At 45.5% G+C, this 23003-nt stretch overlaps 2 protein-coding genes across 3 annotated transcripts in view; both read right to left on the bottom strand.

Annotated features, from left to right (window-relative positions):
• TIRAP (TIR domain containing adaptor protein) overlaps nt 1–10260 on the bottom strand; it is an 85931-nt gene extending 75671 nt beyond the window's left edge. Inside the window, exon 1 of the mRNA XM_085618170.1 lies at nt 9404–10260. Within this exon, the coding sequence (XP_085474296.1) occupies nt 9427–10260 (834 nt within the window). The 3' untranslated portion in view covers nt 9404–9426. The remainder of the gene's footprint in view (nt 1–9403) is intronic.
• Nucleotides 1–23003, bottom strand: part of PCYOX1L (prenylcysteine oxidase 1 like) — a 130020-nt gene that overhangs the window by 75671 nt on the left and 31346 nt on the right. The window lies entirely within an intron of this gene.

Here is a 23003-nt window from a genome sequence, read left to right as displayed (position 1 = left end):
TCTGCAGGAGACACACCTTATTGGTAACTCCTTTTGTGCCATGAATCGACGTGGTTATCGTTTGGTGGCCCACTCGGGCTTTACGTCAGGCTCACGAGGGGTGGGCATTATGGTCAAGACCTCGCTCCCGCTAGAAATAGACGAGGTGCGCCATGATGAGAGGGGACGCTACACTGTTTTGGTGGGGAGAATGGAGGGCAAAGTAGTCGTCTTTGTCTCAGTGTACGTCCCACCGGGGTTACAGTCCACCACCTTTGCGGACCTGGGACGCCTCCTTCTTGACCTTCCGGGGGGGCTTCTGGTGGTTGGGGGGGACTTCAACGCGGTGGTTTCTGGGACTATGGATCGTTATCCCCCTAGGGACCTCCCCCGGGCACAGGCGTGGCTGTCGGGCCTTTTGGACACACTGGGATTGGTAGACTGCTGGCGTTTAAAGCATCCCACTCAGCTGCAGTACACCTTCCATTCGGGTGCCCATGGTAGCCTTTCGCGGCTTGATCATATCCTTGTCCCTGCGGCCTATGCCGGGAGGGTGGGGGAGGTGCGCCATTTGGCGAGGGGCATTTCAGATCACTCCCCGCTCCTGTTGCACTTTGATGTCTTCCCGAGGGGGGAGGGCAGGGTAGCTCCAATCAACGCTTGGTACCTGCGCGACCCCACTATTCGCGCTGACTTGATTAAATCCTTGCAACGGTATTTCGAGGAGAATGTGGGGTCAGTCCTGTCGGCTATCTCCCTGTGGGAGGCTTTCAAGACAGTGCTGAGAGGGGAGGCCCTCTCCTTTATTTCCCATGCCCGGAGGCGCGCACAGGAGGAGGTGACCCGGGTGGAGGCCGAAATTACTGAATTGGAGGGTGATTTGGGGAGTGGGGTGACTGACGCTGCGCTCCACGTTCTGCACCTTAAGCAGGCGGCCTATAGGGCCCTCGTCACGGAGGCGGCCAGGGGCCTCAGCAGAGAGCAACAGGGGCGATTGTATGATGTGGGTGATAAGGCGGGCAAGTTGATTGCGTGGCTGGATAAGAAGGAGAGAGCGAGTCGTGTGGTCCCGCTGATTGAGAGGACGGATGGCGTGCGTGTCATTGAGCCGGAAGGCATTGTTTCTTGCTTCGCGGATTATTTCCGCGAGGTATATTCCCCGGTTTCTCCCTGCTCGGAGGAGGATTCCCATGCCCTGCTGCGTGACATCGCGCTCCCCTCCCTTTCTGTGGAGGACAGGGAGTCGCTGGATGCCGCCCCCACCTCGGACGAAATCGCCCTCGCCATCCGCTCGGTCGCTTCTGGCAAGGCCATGGGCCCAAACGGCATTCCTATCGAGTTATACAAGCTGCGACCGGATGTACTGGCACCCCACCTCCGCGCAATGTTCCTTGCGGCCCACTCGCGGGGCTCCCTCCCGCCGGACCAGCGTCTGGCTACCATCGTGGTCATCCACAAGGAGGGGAGACCCCGAGATCGGGTCACATCCTATCGGCCTATCTCGCTCTTGAATGCGGAACCTAAAATCCTCGCCAAGGTGCTCGCCAACCGGCTGGTCGGCGTGGTGGGCGACCTGGTCCACCAAGACCAGTCCGGCTTTATCCCCCATCGCAATATGGCTCTTAATCTGCGACGCCTGCACGGCGTGCTAGCGCGTGTTCCGTTCGTGCGAGAGCCGGCCATCTTGGCGTCTTTGGACGCCACTATGGCGTTTGACACACTCGAGTGGCCGTACATCTGGGCGATGCTGGCGAAATTTGGCTTCGGGCCGGGTTTCATCAGCTGGGTCAAATTGTTGTACTCGGACCCACTTGCGCAGGTGGTGGTGAATGGTCGAGTCTCGGCCCCATTCGTGCTGACCCGGGCGTCACCGCTGTATGCGTCTGAGAGGTTGCGCTCTCTGTGGACCTCGAAGGGCTTTGAGCAGTGGGACACTATAGGCATCAGTACAGTGGGGGATCTCTGGACGCGGGGAGGCTTTAAAACATTCGAGACGTTGCAGGCGGAGTTTCAGCTGTGGGGCAGTGAATACTTTCGGTACCTGCAGGTCCGTCACGCGCTGGGCTCCGTCTTCCCAGACGTGGCCTCCATCCCGGAGTCCTCCCCCCTGGAGGATCGAGTGCTAGATGGCCATGTTCCGGACAGCACGATCTCCCTCATTTACAAGAAATTGATAAATGATCGCTCGGGCTTACTGACTGGCCTCCGCGAGGCCTGGGTTGCCGATGGGCTGGAGTTGGACGACGAGGACTGGATTTCCGCGGTGGCCTCTCCGAAGGAGGTGGCCATCCCGGCTCGCCTTCGTTTCGTCCAGCTTAAGATACTCCACCGGGTGTACATGACGGGGCCAAGGCTTCTGCGTATGGGCTATGCCGAGGACGGATTGTGTAAGCGTGGGTGTGGTGCTTCGGCGACCTTTTTGCACATTTTGTGGGAATGCCCGAGGGTGGAGCGATTCTGGCGTGGTGTGCATGAGGTCCTGCGAGCGGTTACGCATGTCGCGCTGTTGCCTGAAGCGAGGAGATGTTTGCTGAATGTGTGGGAACCGACCGATTACTCGGTTCCGCAGACGCGATGGGTGACTCTGGGCTATATGGTGGCTAAACGGGACGTTGCACAGCTGTGGGGATCCCAGAGGTCCCCGGCGGTGTCGGCTTGGAAAGAACACATGGATTGGTGCATGTTCCGAGAAAAGGTGGTGTATGTGGCGCGGGGTAAGCCTGGGGCATGGGTGAAGATATGGGGCCCCTGGAACGCCTACCGCGGGGATATCTGCGAGCCGCCGTTGTTGCCTCCCGCTTCACCAGCTCCATCCCCCTAGTTTACTCCCTCCCTCAGCTCCGAGCACAGTATTCTCCCAGTCCCGGACCTGTTTCCCTTCCCCTCTCGGGGGTTTTCAGTGGATGGTTTTGGGTCCCCCATTTGAGGAGCACGTGCTGCCACTTTGATCGTGGGTTGCCTTGCGGGTGTGTGTTTATTTATGTTGTTGTGTTGTATAAAATGAAACCGTATTGTGGGCTCAGAGCCATATGGCCCGCGTTGTGGATACCTCCTGCCTTAGTGTCTATGTAAGGCTAAGTGCCTCATTGTATGTATGTCATTTGTTATCGTCACTTTAGCGGCCGGCCGGAAGGTTGTAGGCCCATATCTGTATATATTTGAGATTGCAATAAACGGTTTTAAAAAAAAAAAAAAAAAAAAATTTACCACACTATGCAAATATCTTATCTATTTTATCTACAAAGGCTTCACTATTAAAATACTGAGGAAAAGATCAAATTAACATTTGTTATAAAAATACACAAATTAGCTTAAAGAAGAGCAACACTTGTAATTCTGACTTTATACAAAACAACTTTAAATTGCTATACATTATCTTCCTTATACAAGTATACCCTAAGTAGCTATGTATTTATATATTTATTTTACTCCTACTGTAGAAAACAAAAAACACCTTTGCCTCTCTCCAATGCACTACTCTGTCTCACCCAATACCTGTCCAATATATCCTCTACCTCCACTCTCTAACTCATCCCAAACCTCATTCTACTACTACGATCTCCAAAATAACCCTTTCTAGATTCTTTCCTCCTTGGCTCACCCCAAACCTCATCTTACAATCATGATCCCTCAAATAACCCTGCCTCGTCAGGGGTAGTAAGTGCTATATAAATACAATGACAAACAACCACCCTGAACTGGGTAGATTACTCGCTAATGAGGATGTCCAGCTATCCTACTTGAGAGCTGAATAACGTGGCATGTTTGCTTTTTGTGTGCGTGAAAACACAAATGGCGCCAAAAACATTCTGAATCACGAAAAATTGCCTTTAAGAAAAGTTTTGGGTGTAAATTTAACTAGTTAGATGTTATTGTAGGCCTTCATACATCCTGATGACCCTGAATGACTAGTCCCATTGACGGGAAGGCTGCATGCCTACCAGTCCACTTGGAACTGTGCAACCATTCATGTAAACAGGACAGATGGTCAGTTTCTGATGCAGGGGACTTCTCCAGTACTGTTCCGGGAATGTGGTTTGCTTCTTCTGGTTTACCTTGAGGGCACTACTGTCTGAAAGACCTATTGGTGATAAATATATATATATTTTTTAAAAATAGGTCTTTCAGACAGTAGTGCCGTCAAGTAAACCTAAAACCAGAAGAAGCAAACCACATTCCCGGAACAGCACTGGAGAAGACAAGACAGTCTCTCTCTAAGTAGGTAGTTATAGTTAGGACCATGTTTCCATAGGAAAAGTGTTGACTTGCATATATGTTTGGCGCAGGTTGACGAATCTTCACAAACTTTCCCCCCCAAAATTATTATATTAAGCCTTGTTGCGCATTGCAAGTTTCGGGGCGATTTGTCAAGTGGGAGCTGAGAAATTGGGTGGGGGGGGGGGGTCAAAAAAAGTTTATTTTCCCATGTTCATTCCCTTAGGGCACGTAGCCGAATCTGAAGCCCGAACCACTGGATGGAATTACACCAAATTTGGCAGAATGGTAGATTTTGTTATGCTGATCATGCTTTTAGTTATTTGGTGTAAATCTGTTCAGTGGTTGTCGAGAAATTAGCAAATGTTAGTGATATCTCTGGCAGCATTTATTTCGTAACGTATCCACACTTAATAGCGAAGGCACATGCCAAGAGAAACACCGTGATTGGCTGGTCACAACCTGAACAGAAAGTTGCGACTGCCATTTTATGCAAGGGGAGACGGCCCCCGGGGGCTGAAATTCAAACCTGAAAGTGGTATAAGGAGTGAGGGTAGAGGTACCCTGACCCCATATTACAAATATAAGAGAGTTAATCATATAAGCTATGGATTGAAAATATTTTTCTGGGTTAATATGACATATCCACCTAGTTGTTGTGACCGTCAACGTGGCCTCTCCCGTGTAACGGCGAGACGAATTCACAAATATCGCTGAAACAAAAAAAAATTGAGAATTACTCAGACACTAACATTCACTCAGAGACTCATGCACCCACTTTGTGACCCAATCAGACACTGATTCACCAACTCACAAACCCACTCAGACTGATGCACCCACTCAGACTCACTCAAACACTGAGACACCCACTCACATCCACTTGGAAACTGACGCACCCACTCGGGAGAGCTATTCAAAGACTCAAACATCCACTCACAGACACATTCAGAGACTCAGACGCCCACTGAGACACTGATGCATCCACTGGCAGAGCCACTCAGAGACTCGCGCATCCACTCACAGAGCCACACAGAGACATAGAGACCCACTGACACACCCACTCGGACACTGACGCACCCACTCATAATCCCACTCAGAGACTCAGACACCCACTCACAGATCCACTCGGAGTGTGATGCACCAAGTCAAAGAACCATTCAAAGACTCAAAACACCCACTCACAGACCCACACAGACATTGAAACATTCTCTCACAGACCCATTCACACACTGATGCAGCCAGTCAGAGACCCACACAGAGACTCAGACATCCACTGATGCACCCACTTACAGACCCACTCGGAGGCTGATGTACCCAGTCAAAGACCCACTCAAAGACTCAGACATTATAGTTAGGAAATAGAATTTGCTCGACTGCTGCTCTGACTATGAGGGGTCCGGCGACAAACATGGATCGCTTCTTGCTACACAGAACACGTAGTTGATTATTGAAAGCTTTACCGGACCCCACAGCTGAACCAGTCGAACTTCCCTTGCTCACACTCCTCATCACTTACCCTGACAGCACACATTTGGTATCGCGCCTCTATCATTCATCGCTTGCACATCGCCCAACAGTGGGCACGCGCGTGCGACCGTCATGGAAACAGGATCTTGGCACCACTCTCACTGACGATATTTGGAAATATTGCTGCTCCCAGATGTGCTATGTTTCAGGCAACTATAAGCACAAGTTATTGCATTTTAAATATCTTCATCGGGCCCATGTGATCCCCAAGCTGATGGCAAGGGTGAATCCTACAGTTTCCAGTGCGTGTGCGACATGCGGTGCACCCGGGGTAGACTTTATACATTTGGCGTGGCAGTGCGCGTCAGTTAAAACAAATTGGGAAGGTGTTTTCCAACAGCTGTCTATTATAATTGGCCATCCCTTGTCTCCCTCCCCCTTGTTGGCCCTCCTGGGATATGTGAAACCATTGAAGAGGAGCATTAGAAGGTTCTTGGCAATAGCTTTACTGATATCTAAACGCCAGGTGTCAATACTGTGGGGCAGACAACAATCTCCATTAGTGGTGACTTGGATTCGGGAGCTTACATACTGTGACACTATGTGCGGTACGTATGCCACACTTTTACCTGCTAAATCCCGTCCCCTTGATATTTGGCAACCATTGAAAGACTATCTACAGTCCCATGCCATTGACCCATGAGGGTGCAATCTATACTTGTACATTGCTGATTAGATATTTTAATTTTCTTTTTGTGTATTGGCTAGGAACAGTCCATTACCTCGGATCCTTTCTATGAGGGCAAAGAATGTACTGCTGTACCAGAAATATTGCACTGCTTGTACCTGTATGAATGCTGCTTTCTACTCACTGTGTCATTTCCACTTGCACAAGATGTAGGCTGTGCTCTTTTGTATTGGATTGTTTTATGTTGTTGTATTGTTGGATATTGTTAGTATTTAGATGCCTCTATTCAACATGCTGGTGATTGCTGGCTTTGCCAGTATAGATCACGGTCTTGCTTCATTATATGCTTGGTTGTAATTCTCTTGAAATATTCAATAAAATATATACAAAAAAAAATTTGTCAGGAAATAGAATTCGTAAAACCTTACACATTCACTTAAAAAAGACAAGGAACGTTATAATTAGGAAATAGAATTAGAAAAACCTTGGACATTAACAGAAGTAACCAAGGGTTACAGGGACGTTATAGTTGGGCTCAGATTTCACTCGTACAAAACCATAGAAATTCAGCAGTTCTAGTTAACTGAGCTAACTATAACTTACGCCCCTGCAATCCACTGCTTATGACCTCACATATTAAATAACTCATAACATGGTCAGTGACATCACTGATGACATCTCAAATGACATCACTGATGGCATCATCCACAAAAACATGCACACACCCACTCATACCCCATACAACCTCTCGTACTCCTACTCAGACACCCACAAAACCAGACACATACCCATTCAAAGACCCATGCAAGTACTCATACATCCACTTACTCATCCATAGAGCCACTCACACACCCACTCACTCATACAGGCACTCACACAACCACTCACATACCTATACAGCTATCCATACTAATCATTCACCCATACAGTAACTCACACAGACATACACTCACCCATACAGCTACTACACACTCACTTATTCACCTATACAGCCTCTCACACAGCCACTCACTTATCCATACAGCCTGTCAACACAGCCACTCACTCACCCGCAATCACACTCACACACCAACTTACATACCCATTCACATCTATACAAGTACTCATGCATCCGCTCACATACTCATATAACCAGACACATACTCTACAACACAGCCACTCACACACCAACTTACTTAACCAAACTCCCAATCAAAGAGCCACTCACTCACCCATACAGCACTTACACCCAGTCACTCACTCATACAGCCATTCGGACACCCAATCAGTCACTCACCCACCCATACAGCCACTGACACACACCCTCCCTAATACAGCAACTCATTCACCCACACAGCAACTCACACACCCACGTATGCACCCAACAACTCACACACTCATATGGCCACTTAGACATGCACTCACACACTGATACACACAGCCACTCACATATTATATGTTAAAAGCAGTACACCTGGTATACTAATTAAACGTTGGTAGTAGCTTGCTATATATGTTTAACACTCATGAATTCTTAGAAAACACACTCACTGGGTGATGTCATTTTAGATGTCATCAGTGATGACACTGACCATGTCATGAGTGATGTAATATGTGAGGTCATAAGCAGTGCATTGTGGGCGGTTAAGTTGTAGTTATCTCAGGTAACTAGAACTGTTGAATTTCTAAGCATTTATAGGAGTGAAACCTGAGCCTAACTATAACGTCCCAATAATCTTTTTTTTGTTTCTTTCAGTGAAAAAAAAAAAAATATATATATATATATATATATATATATATATATATATATATATATATATATATATATATATATATATAGTGGTCCTGGGTTCCGTATAATGCAGACTATTTTCATCACCATAAGCTACTGGCTGTTTTGTGTATCGTGCCATCTCCAAGAAGAGGGAGGACTAATTAGTATATGGAATTTACAATTATGTCACGCCCCTATAATATTACCTCACTTAAAAAAGGAAAAAGCGTATATGGTAAAACAACAAACAAGCATAACCACAAAGAAATGTAAAAACAATATGTTTTTGTTTTCCTTCATATAAATCATAAGTACGTTGTCCACATATTAATGTGTAACAGAACTTGGACAATGCTGAAAGTACTAACATTTTTAAACAGACATTTAAAAGTTGGTAATAACATTTTTAAACTGCATGTTGTGAGTAACCACAATATGTTGGGTGTATTTCTTAATCAGATAAACTTGCTTTTAATATGTGTTTGTTTCTTGCTGGTGTTCATTTTTCAGCTTCAAAGCAGAAAAGTGCTTCACAGTTGGTTTATTAAGCAATAGAAGGGTTAATGGCGGGGAATTCTCAATTCCTTCTCAGTTATGAAATGTAGTCCCAGAATGGGCTATATTTACAAACGAAGGAGGTCTTGCCAGTAGGATGGAGAATAACTAACACCCTGAGGCCTGGTTATATGCACATAGTGTTTGTAAATGCAAGCAGTTGCATTGCTGGGGCACACGGTGACACATACATCCACTTCCTTCACTCTAGAACTAAGGGGGGTGGAGTCCCCTTTCTAAAAATAGAATGTGGGGGTCTTCCTTCCCCAAGTCCACCCCCGACTTGTGCCTTGTCTGCCACCTATTGAGTGTTTGCATTACAATACTTATTTTAATTTTAAAAGTACACATTAGATTATTTATCTCATAAATGAACTGTATATAAGGAACACATTTGTATTTTTTTTTTTGTACTGCAGCTGCCTTTTTAAAAAAAATATTTACCCAAGACTCAAAATGCAAGCCGGACCTATTGGCTTTGCCAATGTTAGGCTTCTGCTGCAAATGAAAAGCAACACTGTGACTGCCATTCAACACCAATCGTATTTTACAGCTGAACCTAATTACCCTCTTTAACTAAAGTTACCATAAATCTGGTTGAGTGTCAAGGACCCATTAGCTAAATTAAGCTAACTGTAAAACAGAAATGAAAGGAGCTAGAATCCAAGAAGACCACCAAATAAACAAAAGATGTGAGCAGAATGCATGCATAAAGTGCACATTCCAAATGTCAAGTCTTTGGCCACCTCCAGTCCTGAATCCAAAGCGCTCAGCTGGATTCTTTGCTGCTTGGGTTAGCTTTCGTCCCCTGCCCGGATGAAGCGCCGCCACCCCTCGCTCTCTCACTGTTGCGCGCGGCCTCTTTGAAATAGTTCGTCAGCGCGGTCTTTATGCGCAGGAACCCGGCATCCCTCACCGAGGAGGCCCACACTTTGTACATAAATGTCAACTCCCGCGGGCACTGCGCATGCTCCAGGTCCTTTATGAAAGGAATAATGCACCCGTTGGACACCGGGGCCAGGGCCAGCGCCTGCTGCATCTGATACCCGCACCAGCAATCCTCCAGAAACCGTGGGGTAATCAGGAGCACCCAGCAGTGGCTGTTGGAGAGCGCATCACAGATCTCAGTGGGGATGGCGCCCCCTGCTGCCGCATCCCGCAGCTGCAGGAAGCAGCGGAATGCCTCGCTCTCTCCCTCCAGGTAAGACACCAACTCCAAGGCATAGTCCAAGTCTCCCTCGCAGTGGCAGACGCACACGTCATACTGCTTGCTCCTTCGGAAGGCTTCCACGTCCGCGGTGTGCTCTGCTGGGCGCTCGGAAGGCTGGGAGAGCTGGGGCGGAGGCAGGCTGCTGCTTCCAGACGAAATGTTTGGTGCACTCGAGGAAGAACTGGCGCTGTCCTCCCGTATGCCTCGCAGGCGCCTCAACCAACCAGGCTGACCGAATGTCTTCCGCATCAGGAGACGGATTGACGGAGAAGCGGGCGGTAGGCTGCACTGAAGAGATCGCCTGGCCAGGGCAAACAGGAGTGGGGAGGGCGCAGCTCCTGGCCCCTCTCTCCACTTCTTCGCCTTTCCAGTCTCGACCGACGACTTCCTCATTACTTTCTCTTTCAAACTCCTTTGCTTCCTACTCTCCAGTCTCGACCGACGACTTCCTCATTACTTTCTCTTTCAAACTCCTTTGCTTCCTACTCTTTTCTCTGGCAACTCCTTTTCCGCCTTGTTTTCTCCGCCCCTCGAACTCAACCGCACGCCCCTTCTAGTCCCCGCTTCCAAACCCTCTCTGTTCTCGATCCTCCACGCTGTTGCCTCTTTCTGTCCTCCCCGCTCCACTTTCTCTTCTTCCGCTTCCTGCTACACTCCTCCCTGTTGTCACCTCCTAAACCGTAGCCCTCCTCTTTCTTTAAATTCCTGTCGCCTCCCTCTATACGTCCTCGCTCGTTGTACCGGAGCCTCTTCTCTCTGTTCTTTCCTCTTTCCGCGGGTACTACCCGTGCCCTTACCCCTTTCTTTCTCCGACCCTTCTTAGTGCTCTCTGTATTTATCTTCCGTTCTCAGGTCACCGCGTCACCAGCCCATCACGGCTCGTCCCGTCTTGATGAAGGACCGCGCCATCCAAATACACCCACTGCCCACGCTTAGAAATAAAAGATGCTACAAATGACACGCCTGCGGCCGATCATTGACTCGGAGGTCCCGGCGCCCTCTCATCAGATCCACATCCAGAGAGACAGAAGAAATGCAAACAATTCCAAATGCACACAATTTCACTTTACACACAATTCCGCATTAGGTGATTTATTTTACATATTTTAGCCTCTGGGGGACCAGAAACAAATGTCTTGCTGGGAGAAATGTCCTTCTCGAACGAGTCTCCGGTTATATGGTGGGGCTTTTTATGCGCAGTAGTTCATTAAACCAAAATAAAAACAGTCTCGAACTACTGACCAACCACATTTCTTAAAGTGTTCACAAGATTGTGGGTAACAAAATGTATGCAATTTCACACATCCCTAGTGAGCATTGCAGGAGCCTGTGGTTAGTACACTTTATATCTATGCCAAGGTGTATTGAAGAAAGAGTGGATTTACAAGTGCCTGAATGGATTATTTAGTAGGTGCGTGACTGACTGTATAAGTGAGTGATTGAACATGTGTTACTGAATGTATGGTTTAGTGACTAAACTGTGTGAAAGTCTGTATTAGTGTCCAAGCGGCTGCATGGGTTGGTGAGTACCTTACATGAGTGTCTATATGGGTTATTGATTTGTTGTCTGAGTATCTGTATGGGTGCCTCAGTGACTGTATGGGTGGGTGGGGGGGGTGTGACTATGTGCATAGATGTCCGAGTGGGTGATTCACTGGTTGTATGGATTAACAAGCATAGCCAATAGGTCAAGCCTTTGGGACCTAGTGTTTAGCCATGCAACAGTTGCGTAACTAAATACTTATAAGATCCCAAAAGCGAGACCTATTGGCTATGTAAAGCGGCCGTGCTGCTGCGAAAGTGATCGCGATCAAACATCAAAGCGGCCGTGCAGGCAAAAGTGAAAGTAATCGTGGTAAAACGTGGCGCGCGCGCCCGCGCACATTCACTGTAGCTCTAGGCTGGCCTGGCTTTTTGGAGCCCTCTCAATAAGTCTCGCCAGACCAGCGCATGCACTGGGTCAGGCGAGACCTAAAAAGTGCATCTGGGAAGGGCTGTATGGGTGAGTTAGTGTGTATGGGTGTGTTGGTGAGTGAATGAATGTCTCAGTGGTATATGTGTGAGTAAGTACATATGTTTTAAGACAGTATATGTGCGTTTTACTTCTGTGGCGGGTTGTGGGTTTATAGGGGAATAGGGTGGGAAGTAATTTAATTGTTATTAGGTAATTATTAATTGGTATTGAAAATTAATTGGTTGTTTAATTATTAATTGGTAAATAATTTGTATTGGTAATTAATTTATATTAATTATTTAATTGATAATTATGTTAATTGTATTAATTTATTATTTGTAGCGAGTTGTGGGTTTATAGGGGAATATGGTGGGAAGTAATTTAATTGTACATAATTATTTATTGAAACAATTTTTGTATATTGATGATTTATTTATTAATTATTAATTGGTAATATTTGTATTTATTAATTCTTGGTATAGAAAATTGGTTAATTAATTATTAATAGGTAATTAATGTAAAATAAAATATTTGTATTTATAATTAGGGCTCCTGGTTTTATGGTATTTATTTTTTTCTCATTTCCGTCTGTATTTATCCATATTTATTTTTTCAGCATTTTATCTGTATTTATCCACATTTATTTTTCCCACAAGTAAAAGACAACGCTGCAGCTAGTATTTTTCCACATTTATTTAAATTGACAAGAAGTGTATTTGTGAGGGGGTGGGGCAAATTTTACTATTTTCGTGGAGCATTGAAAACGACTTTTCTTGAGAAGCTATCACCAACAGGTGTGTGTGGGGCGAATGCAGTTCATGGGACTTTATTTCTTGTTTACTTATTTAAAAAATGTATCCATTTAAAAATTATATAGACTGGATAATTGTAATTTTAAGTTTGTTTTGCCATGTTGGCATAATATCCAACTTAATTAACTAAACTGAAACTGCACGCTCAATAAAACATTAATAAATCCTGCTGTAGTGGGGGAAAAAAACTAGGGAAAACGTATTGGCTTTTCTAGGCAAAGTATATATGAGATACATAATTTTATGTAATGGTTCAGTGTGCATTTGAGATGTAATACAGTCCTGCACTGCAATGCAAGTGATCTATAGGAGGTGGAATGATACAAAATAACAGCCTATGGCCAGAGGTGAGAAGGAAATGGTCCTCACCTCAGTCTGTTTAGATTTTAAATATTTGGTAACAATAGGTGTATAATTGGGGCACTGTAAAGCCGGGCCTAAAAAGAGCATATCTGGGCTTACTAACTGCATAATGTCTTCTGTACATAGGTAAGGGTGTCATAGCATCAGCACCTACAGGGATCGGCGTTCATACTTAGGACAAGTACTGAGAACAGAATGATAATGATAGCTAGGGGTGTCCTTCCCTCAGAACACCTCATCACAGTAGCAACAAGAGACTTTCGTACTAATCCCGGCTTCCCAACTAGGCCGTATTTCCGTGCTCCTGGGCAAGTCACTTCGGCTCCATACCACCCCTGACGAAACTCAGTTAATCTATTGTAAAGGGCGCTTAAAAGAAATCTTTCCCTTTTAAATAATTTGGATATGGGAACTGGAGTACGGAGGAAAATAACGTTATGTCTGTCATGATGTCACCAGACCTGTAACTAATTAAACATCTGTTTTTTCCCATGAGGCTGAAAGCATGCTTCACACATCTTAGGCGCGGCGACCTTTCTCTTTCACAATACCTCCTCCCTACGCTGTGTGTGGCAGCCCGGACTGAGACTGCTTCCCGTGCACACACAGCCCACCCGAGTACTTCACAGGTCCTTCAAAGACCTTATGCTTGTTAATGTGGCTTTGTTGTTTTTCGCCCCTTCTTAGAGCCCCTGCAGCTCCTCTCTGCCACGAATGGCCGCATTGCATTCGCGACTAGTGATGTCCCGCATTACACCTATGGTAAATTTGGCTTGGAAACAGATGACACCTGCCCCCGACATCCGAAGCCACCGGGTGCGTAAAACTTTCTCTGGGGACTCAACCTCCACTGCAAAAAAGTACTGTCACACAATTTCATCAACCGATGCAAGCCCTGCATGATGACTCAATCTCACCTCAGAGGAAGCAATGCAGCATCCAGCCAAACCAGCGTCCCCCAACGGACAAACAAACTCTGCATGCATGCCAAGTGGCGCTGGACGGCATTAGGACACGGAGCCCCAAGAGACGATCCGACTCCACCCGATGAAAACCCACAATACTAGCAAACAACACCATCTGTTCACTGCAGTTAAAAACAGCATGGGGTCCTGCACTCCAATCTCATGCACTGATTGCCGCCTGCTGAGTGCACCTCCATGTTTCTAAGGATGTGAAGCAGTGAGCGCCAGAGTTCACCACAACCCAATAGACATGCGTCAATTCCACGGCCTCCGAAAGACTGCATGCACCCACCAGGATACGAACCGGTGACCCAACGTCAGGCACGCAGTGCCCATTGGACTCAAAGGGCTTCAGCCCCCTCCATCCTGTCTGGCAGCCCGGGCTGAGACAGCTTCCCGGCACACACAGCCGCACCAGAGCACTTCACAGGTCTTTAAAAGACCATTCACTTGTTAACGAGGCTGTGTTTGAATACTGATAACACTAGAGGCGATTGCTCTGTGAGCAATCACCATACCAATCCTGTTTTCAACTCTCTGCTGGAGCATGGCAGCGCCGCAAAATGTGCTAGTGTTTTCCCGTTTTTACATATAAATACAGACAAAGAAAAACTTGTTTTCCGTCTGTATTTATATGTACAAATCAGTTTAAACGGAAAACCGGGAGCCCTATTTATAATTAATTATTAAATATTGTGTGATTGGTAAATAATTGTAATTTTTATTTTTGGTATTAATAATTAATTTTATTTTTAATAAAATATTAAATTAATATTTTCCCTATTATTGCACTCACTGGAGTGGGAATAGTAATTTTTACCCCTACGCTATCCAACGCTTTTCCTACTATTGCACTCACTGGAGTGGGAATAATAATTTTTACGCCTACGTATCAACGCTTTCCCTACTGTTGCACTCTTTGGAGTGGGAATAGTCATTTTTACCCCTATGCTATCCAACGCTTTCCCTACAGTTGCACTCACTGGAGTGGGAATAGTAAGTTTTACCCTCCCACTATCCAACGCTTTCCCTACTGTTGCACTCTCTGGAGTGGGAATAGTAATTTTTACCCCTACGCTATCCAACGCTTTCCCTACTGTTGCACTCTCTGGAGTGGGAATAGTAAATTTTACCCTCACGCTATCCAACGCTTTCCCTACTGTTGCACTCTCTGGAGTGGGAATAGTAATTTTTACCCCTACGCTATCCAATGCTTTCCCTATTATTGCACTCTCTGGAGTGGGAATAGTAATTTTTACCCTCCCGCTATCCAACACTTTACCTACTGTTGCACTCTCTGGAGTGGGAATAGTAATTTTTACCCTCCAGCTATCCAACTCTTTTCCTACTATTGCAGTTACTGGAGTGGTAATAGTAAATTTTACCCGCCCGCTATCCTATGCAAAAAATATTGAATATTTTTAATTAATATTACGTTAATATATATGTATTTATTTATTTTTTTACTTACGTTATTTATTAATTTTAAAGTCATTTAAGTATTTTTAAGTATGTTTTAGTTAATTATATGTATTATTTCCTTAATTTTACATTACTTTTAAGACATTTAAAAAATTCGATATTTTGACCAACTATATTTTTTACAACGATATTTTGGATTCTATAATTTTGTACTTACCTGTTTGGAGATAGGGATTCGATATTTTGGCATTCTATATTTTTTCCTCGATATTTTTTTAGGTCGATATTCTCCTTCTTGATATTTTGTCAGTGATCTGGCATTCTTGTGTGTATGTTTTCAAAAATAGTAGTCTGTATTTTAGAGTGCGTATATCAAAGTTTATATTAGGGCATCAGTATGTGCATCAGATTATCATGTGGATTATGTCATCAGTGATGTCATCAGTAATGTCACTGACCATGTCATGAGTGATGTAATTTGTGACGTCATCACCAGTGAATTGCGGGCGCGCGAGTTATAGTTAGCTCAACTAACTATAACAGGCGAATTTCTCTGGCTTTATGAGTCAAATGTCCAAGTAACTAGAACGTCCCTGAAACCTATGTTTTTTTTCAGTGAATTTCTAAGGTTTTTTAAATGCTAATTCCTAACTATAACGTCTGTAAAACCTATGGTTTTTTCAGTGAATTTCAAAGTTTTGTTAAATGCTAATTCCTAACTATAACGTTTATAAAACCTATAGTTGTTTCAGTGAATTTCAAAGGTTTTTTAAATGTTAATTTCATATTTTAATATTTATAAAACCTATATTTTTTCTATTTGTTTTGTAATATTTTGGACCTCTATTATCCTTTATTTTTAAAATTAGAAAAATTATGTAACTTTTTATATCTTCCAAAAAAGTATGTATATATATTTTTTTTGTTGGAAAAACTAGACTCCCGTACCGGTAGTGTACCAAGCTCCATCACCACGCAAATCCTATCCGCCATATTGCGAAACTCGTTAAGGATGCATATTTCGTATCCGACGGCTTCGTAGCACCGTGTCCCGCCTTACATCATATACGTATAAGGTCACGCCAGCTCCTAGTTTGGTATGCGACGGTTGCGCGGTACCAATACGCGCGTTACGTCATATACGTATAGGGTCGCGCCGGGTGCGCGTTCCATATGCGACGAGTGCATGCTGCCAGGCCCTGTGTTACATCATAGACGTATGGTATCGCGCCGGGTACACCATTCCCTCATTTCTTTTTTTATGTCTCAAAACTATATCTAAATAAGTTTAAAGTGTATATGAGAGCAAGTGATAATCTAAAATATTTTCCACATTTATACATTTCTAACTGTAATAAACGTATATTATGGTAAATATATTATCTCAAAATCACGTTGGGTGCGGCCTCCTTGCGTGCTTGATGCGCGATTGCCATGTGACCTTAAAAAAAAGCTTTTGATTGGTTCATAACATGTCCCATTGTAACAGTTAGAGGACCCCAGCCATTTTAGTCATTCTCTCTACACCGTTTGATGAGCAACACCTCTTCTGCTTACAGAGCTTTTCTGAAAACTTTTTGGCTGTGTACACATCTTATAGTACACACAACATGAAACAATCATCTTGATCAATAATCATGCTCTGTACAGTAGCCTTCCACGTGTGATAGCCATGCATCTGAAACGCGACATTAAAAAAAAGTGTGTTACACGATGTCCATGGTGTGTGTGTGTGCGCGCATTATTGTTCTGCCTTTTGGCCTGGGTATTGGTGGCTCGAAGGGGTATCATCAGCCACGGGCAGAGTGCACCTCCTAGATCACGTGACAAACAGTAAAGAGTAATGTGTAGATTTGTGTTGCAGTATGCTCTATTGTCAGGCTTTACCAGTATAGTAGTGTGTCATATGTGATACTTTTAGCTTCACGTTTGACATGCATTGCTTGACCGTAATGAGTGTTATCACTGTGTATGACGTCATTACCATGCACTGGAGGGCCCCAGAGGGACCTCCCCTGGCGGCATGGGTGGGGGCATTTAAGAACTGGGGGAAGGCGGACAAAACGCTACTTAGAACAGAGGAAGCCCGGGGACATCTCAAACATCCGATTTTCCTGCCCTGGGCAATGCTAATGCACTCCTTAGCACAGGAAACGTTACCGGCAGTAGGCCCGAGAACGATTGGCTCTCAGGGGGCCTCCGCGACTCAGGAGTCCGCTCAGGGCGGCACGCAGGAGTCCCGGGCACCCGGCGGTTCCTAACTGCAGACTGGAACTGTTCCCTTCTTAGGCCCATGCATAGAAAAGGATCAATACTCCCGCCTCCACCCCCTCCCCCTCCGCCTGCGAAACCCTAACACTACGACAGGCAATGACACTGCTCTCCGACGTTAGACTCACACTGCTTATATTCCAAGATATGGTGCACTCCCCAGTTTACATATCCCCAGTTCGTTAACCAGGTGGCTGCACCTCAACGACCTATGTGATAACCCACACAGGGGATATAGATACATGGAGCAGCCCCCGTATGGTGCGGCGTCCACAGAGCACACTAGTGGGCTGAGCCCAGACACAGGCTTCGGTAGCCAGTTTATAACTCAGAGATAAGGCGGGGACCATAACACTCTAAGCCTGTAAGCTCCGCTGACCATAAAAGCAGCGTCTGTACACTCCTGTTCACGGGCTCATACCTACTGTATTTCCGAATGTGAAAATGTATGCAATGTTTTTATTACAAATGCCAATAAAAAGAGTTAAAAATCACTGTGTATGACATAACCTCACTGCTGATCCTCCCTCCATCCGAGCACATTCACATGTGTGCGCTTCGCGATAGCAACACTTTCAATAATACCACACACCATTGACATGCGTGTCTGCACATATCCACAAGCTTGACAACATGTGATGTTGTCCATTCAATGTTTTCAGACAGCATCTCATTAGCGATAGTTGCCACCCTCCCTGTACATGCTACATTAATGTAAATTGCGGATTGTGCGACGTCAAAACTGCAACAGGGACACACACATAAGTACACTTCCTGCCCAGGCAGGAACTGAACAACGCCCAGGTCCCCGGAATAATTATTCACACCCCTACGCTGGCCTGGCGTACGCAAGCCCAGCCCACTTTGCATACGTATAAATAGGATAACGACGACGCCACATGTCCCAGTTCTTCCACACTGCTTCAGGTGCTATGGCCACATCCACTTCGCATATCAATGCGCAATAAAAAAAAGGAAAGGGATCCATGAGGTCTACATCATCCTGGCAATCAAAACTACATCTGAATTGTGAACCCTGCTGGCCGTCATGTTTGGACACTCACCAATGACAACAGGTGAGCAGTGGTGCCTGGGTGCACAGGGGCTGCAATTGAGTGCGTTGCGGCGGGATGGATGGGGTGCATCAGCCTGGGTGCATAGGTGCAAACAAGCGATGTTGCCGTGCGTAATGATGTGATCTCTGACCTCATTCAGTCACATCTCTGTCTCATTTTAAGGACCTGCAGGACAGTACTGTAGGCCTGAGCCAGTGGGCAGAGCTGCCCTACAGGCACGTGGCGTTGGCTTTTGGGACACTGTAGTGAGCTGACTACTAAGTAAGCATGCAGACAGGCTTGCGCCACTGCATTGCACTGGCACATTATGCTTCTAGCATGCGCTCTGTTCCTTTGTATGTGAACGTTGGCATAACATATTATTTACCCTTGTGTATTCTCGTGCACTCCAACTCCTCTTTGAACCACGATTACCACGAACAGTTGGTAGATAGTACTTCAAGGAGTAAGGATGCACTCAACTGGAGTTCTCTCTTAAGCTTGAAATAAACCTTCATTTACCTCAAGACGTTTCCACCATTATATTATTTCTCCCTTTTCAGACACCGAGTTAGTTGCACAAAAAAGCACGCAGCAGGTGCTCAACCGCTGATGATGCTCTGGCCTTTCTGACGCCTCCCATCGTGGTATCAAGACACCGTCCCACACTGGAGACCTGCTGTGCCACCCTGAGAGGCACCACGGAGTCTGAGCTCGCACCGGCACATCGTTGGACACCCCGGTGGTGGCAGGTGAGCAGTGAAGCCTCGGTGCGCAGGAGCTGCATTTGAGCACAGTTTGGGGGAAGGGGCTGGGGTGCAGCAGCTTGGGTGAACAGGTGCAGGCAAGCGATGTTGCCGTAGATAATAATATAATCTATGGCCTCGTTCATATCTCTGTTTCATTTTAAAGACTTGCTAGACCACACTGTTTCTCGCGGACCCCACCATCCCAGACACACGGGTGACGGAAGGTGAACAGTGAGGGCTGGGTGCAGTAGGCCTCCTCCCTCTGTTCTTTTGACTCTCCCTCCCCTTCTCCCTTCCACCCACTCGCTCTCTGTCCCATTCTCACTTTCTTCTTTTCATTCTGACTACCTTTCTTTTTCTCTTGGACATGGCACACATACTTATGTTTCTTTTTTCTCTTGCAGGTTTTGTACGCTGCTTCCGGAGGAGTCCCACCCACTTCTTTCATGTTTTACTGTTTGTTCGAATAAAGTTACGTTTCCATTTATTTGTGGTGTTTTAATAAAAGTTATTTTTTTTACCAATAAATAAGTTAATGTATGGGTCTTCTTTTTCTGATTACACTTGTCTGTAGTTTATTGTGAAAATCGGCGGTTGATAGGAGGTTATGAGGAAAAACATTTGTAATTTTGCGGCGCACCTCACAAATATAAACCAACAGACTATAACATAAATGAAGCCTGGGTAATTCCACAACAGCAAGGGTTCTATGAGTGTATCACTTTATAACACCATGAGTACTGCCCGTGTGATTACAGAACCAATAAGGCACTGCCTAGGGCCACCGAGGCTTCAAGGACTGGCGAGGCACACCCTGCATATTTAAGTAAAGCCCTGGAGGTTGCCGATCCCCGGTCTTGAGTTGGCCTCGAAGCCCCCCGAACAATTAGTAAACAATACCCGGGATGGTGTCGATCCCCTAGGCTGCAAAACTTCTCTGTGCCCTCCCGCGCCTAATTTACATGTGAGATTAGGGTCCCCAGTGCTGCAGAGACCCCGCAATATAATAATAGGATTGGTCCCGGAACATTACCCACCAGTGGGCTCATTTAAATGAACGGGTGAGACCCCGCTTCATTTTATTTTCTCCATTTTTACCACCCGGATCAGCTTTATTGAAGCGATACGAGGTTTTCCTCCTCTCGCTTCAACAAGGCAAACAATAATTTACTATCACAGGGTGGAAGCCATGCTCCCGCCCTGTAATAGCAACCATAAATGTCCCGCTTATGCACACCTCGGGACATTGTATGAGCTGCGCCTGGGAGGTGGCGCTCCATAGGGCCATGATGCATTGGTTACTGCATAACTACAGAATTAGTATAAACGCATACTAACACTACTTACAGACGTGTAGAACAGCAACCAGAGTGTAGTGAAGAGGCAGAGGAAGCCCAAAATCAAAAAATATAAATCCTACCAGAGGTAGGATCACATAGCTCGATGAGCCGACGACCCTGGGATGAGTAGAAAAAGCTTCACCAAGAAAACGGGTCTTCAGCAGAACGCAAGCAAGCTCAAAATCTTGGTGAGTGCTGCCTTCTTTTTACCTTCTCCCGCTGGTCGCCAAATTTATAGAGGAAGACAGCAGTGGATCCGATAAGTAGATTTATTGCAGGAAAACAAGACAGCTTTAACAGCCACCAACAGAACCAGACAGCAAGTCAACCGTCTTCTTCAGCACCGTGTACATACCCCCAAGATTCCCCTCATGACAGCCCTACATTCTAACATTACATACTTACATTATATTAGCATTACATACTAACATTCTACTATGACTTACATTGGAATACTACACAGAGCACATGACTTTACAGCAATGAGCTCATGGTTTCATCTACGAGTCTTGAGACCAGTAGGGGTGAGTAATTCGCTTCCCACTCCCTGTATTGTATAAACGCGAACTAACACTACTTCCACGGGTATGCTACAGCGCCCATAGCACATCACTTTACAGCAATGAGCCCACGGTTTAATCCCCGAGTATTCAGACCAGTAGGGGTGAGTAGTTCGCTTCCCACTCCCTGTATAGTATAAACGTATACTAACACTACTTACACAGTTATACTACAACGGCCAGTATGCTACAGCGCCCAGAGCCTATCACTTTACAGCAATCAGCTCAGTTTGATCCCAGAGTCTTCACACCGGTAGGCGTGATTACTTCGCTTCCCACTTCCGGTATAGTATAAATGCACGGTAGAGGTCAGTAGTTCGCTTCCCACTCCCTGTATGGTATAAACGCCTACTAACACTACTTCCACAGGTATGCTACAAAGACCAGAGCACATCACTTTACAGCAATGACCTCACGGTTTAGGCTCTCGGTTTCATACCCGAGTGTAGAAGCATCTCCTCTCAGCTGAGCAACACCGCACTTTCAGTCCACAGGAGTGACTACTTCGCTTCGCACTCCCCCTCAGAGGTTACAGTGCTGCTATCCTCCTGTTTCCTTCTCTTTTCGCCCTTTTTCCCCTTACTCGTTTCAATGGAATCACAAAATGGCTGACAACCCTTCCTAGTTGCAACAGCTCGCAGCCAATAAGCATCAAGCTCGTAACGCCTCAGCCAATCAGATGGCAGATTTCCTAAATATCGATATCTGCAAATTTTGATATTTCTCCAAAACTACTGAACGGATTTACACCAAATAAACAAAAGCGTGCTTTCTAGACCAAGACCATTCTCCCTGCCAAATTCGTGGTAATTCCGTTCACCCGTTCAACCTGTAGCCTTGTCTAAAGTTTCCTATGGAAATTAACATGGAGAAAACACGTTTTGGGACCCCCCCTTTTTTCTCAGCCCTCCCTTGAGGATTCACCCCCAAACTTTCAACATAGGAGCTGATATGAACAAAGAATTAGTTTGGAATATTTCATGAAGATTCATCAAATGACGCCAAAGTTATAAGCAAAACAAAAAATGCTCTTCCTATGGAAACTTGGTGCTAACTATAACTACCTACTGGCGACCGCCAGTAGGATATAGATATATATATATATATATATACACACACACATACTCTAAGGCAGGCCTATGAAGCCCTAAGGCAAGGAGCTATATATGGTTTCATAGACCTATGTTTGATATGTTTGAACGGCAAAATCCCAAAGAGTTGGTTAGCTGAGGACAGTTAAGTAGCCTTATAAGGTAATTGCAGAGGTAACGGTTGGCATTCCAATTGTCCAACTCATGACAGAGGTAACTTAACTGTGTCATGTAAGGTATCAAATAAAAGAGGACATTAACTGTGACTCCATAGTGCAGTCAACATTTATGTCAAATTTAACACTGGTCATCTTTGCAAATGTTGCCATTCCTTAACCCAGCTAGTGCAGCAGCTTTTGCAGGGACAATGGGACTGAGACAGGGTTCTGCTCGCCTGGGGAGACATGTGACCAATTCACAGGCCGGGAACAAAAGCAGTTGTCGCACTGTAGGTGTGACCTCCTACCCACAGGATGGGCTGCAAATGGTGTTAACCGAAAAGGCAGGCATCAAATGTGATCCCACCTTTGAAGGGCCGCTGCGACAACATTCCT

The sequence above is a fragment of the Triturus cristatus genome, chromosome 7 (genome assembly GCF_964204655.1).
Source record: "Triturus cristatus chromosome 7, aTriCri1.1, whole genome shotgun sequence".
Lineage (NCBI taxonomy): Eukaryota > Metazoa > Chordata > Amphibia > Caudata > Salamandridae > Triturus > Triturus cristatus.
Note: the sequence above shows the minus strand (reverse complement) of the source record. Positions and strands in the feature narration are given on the sequence as shown.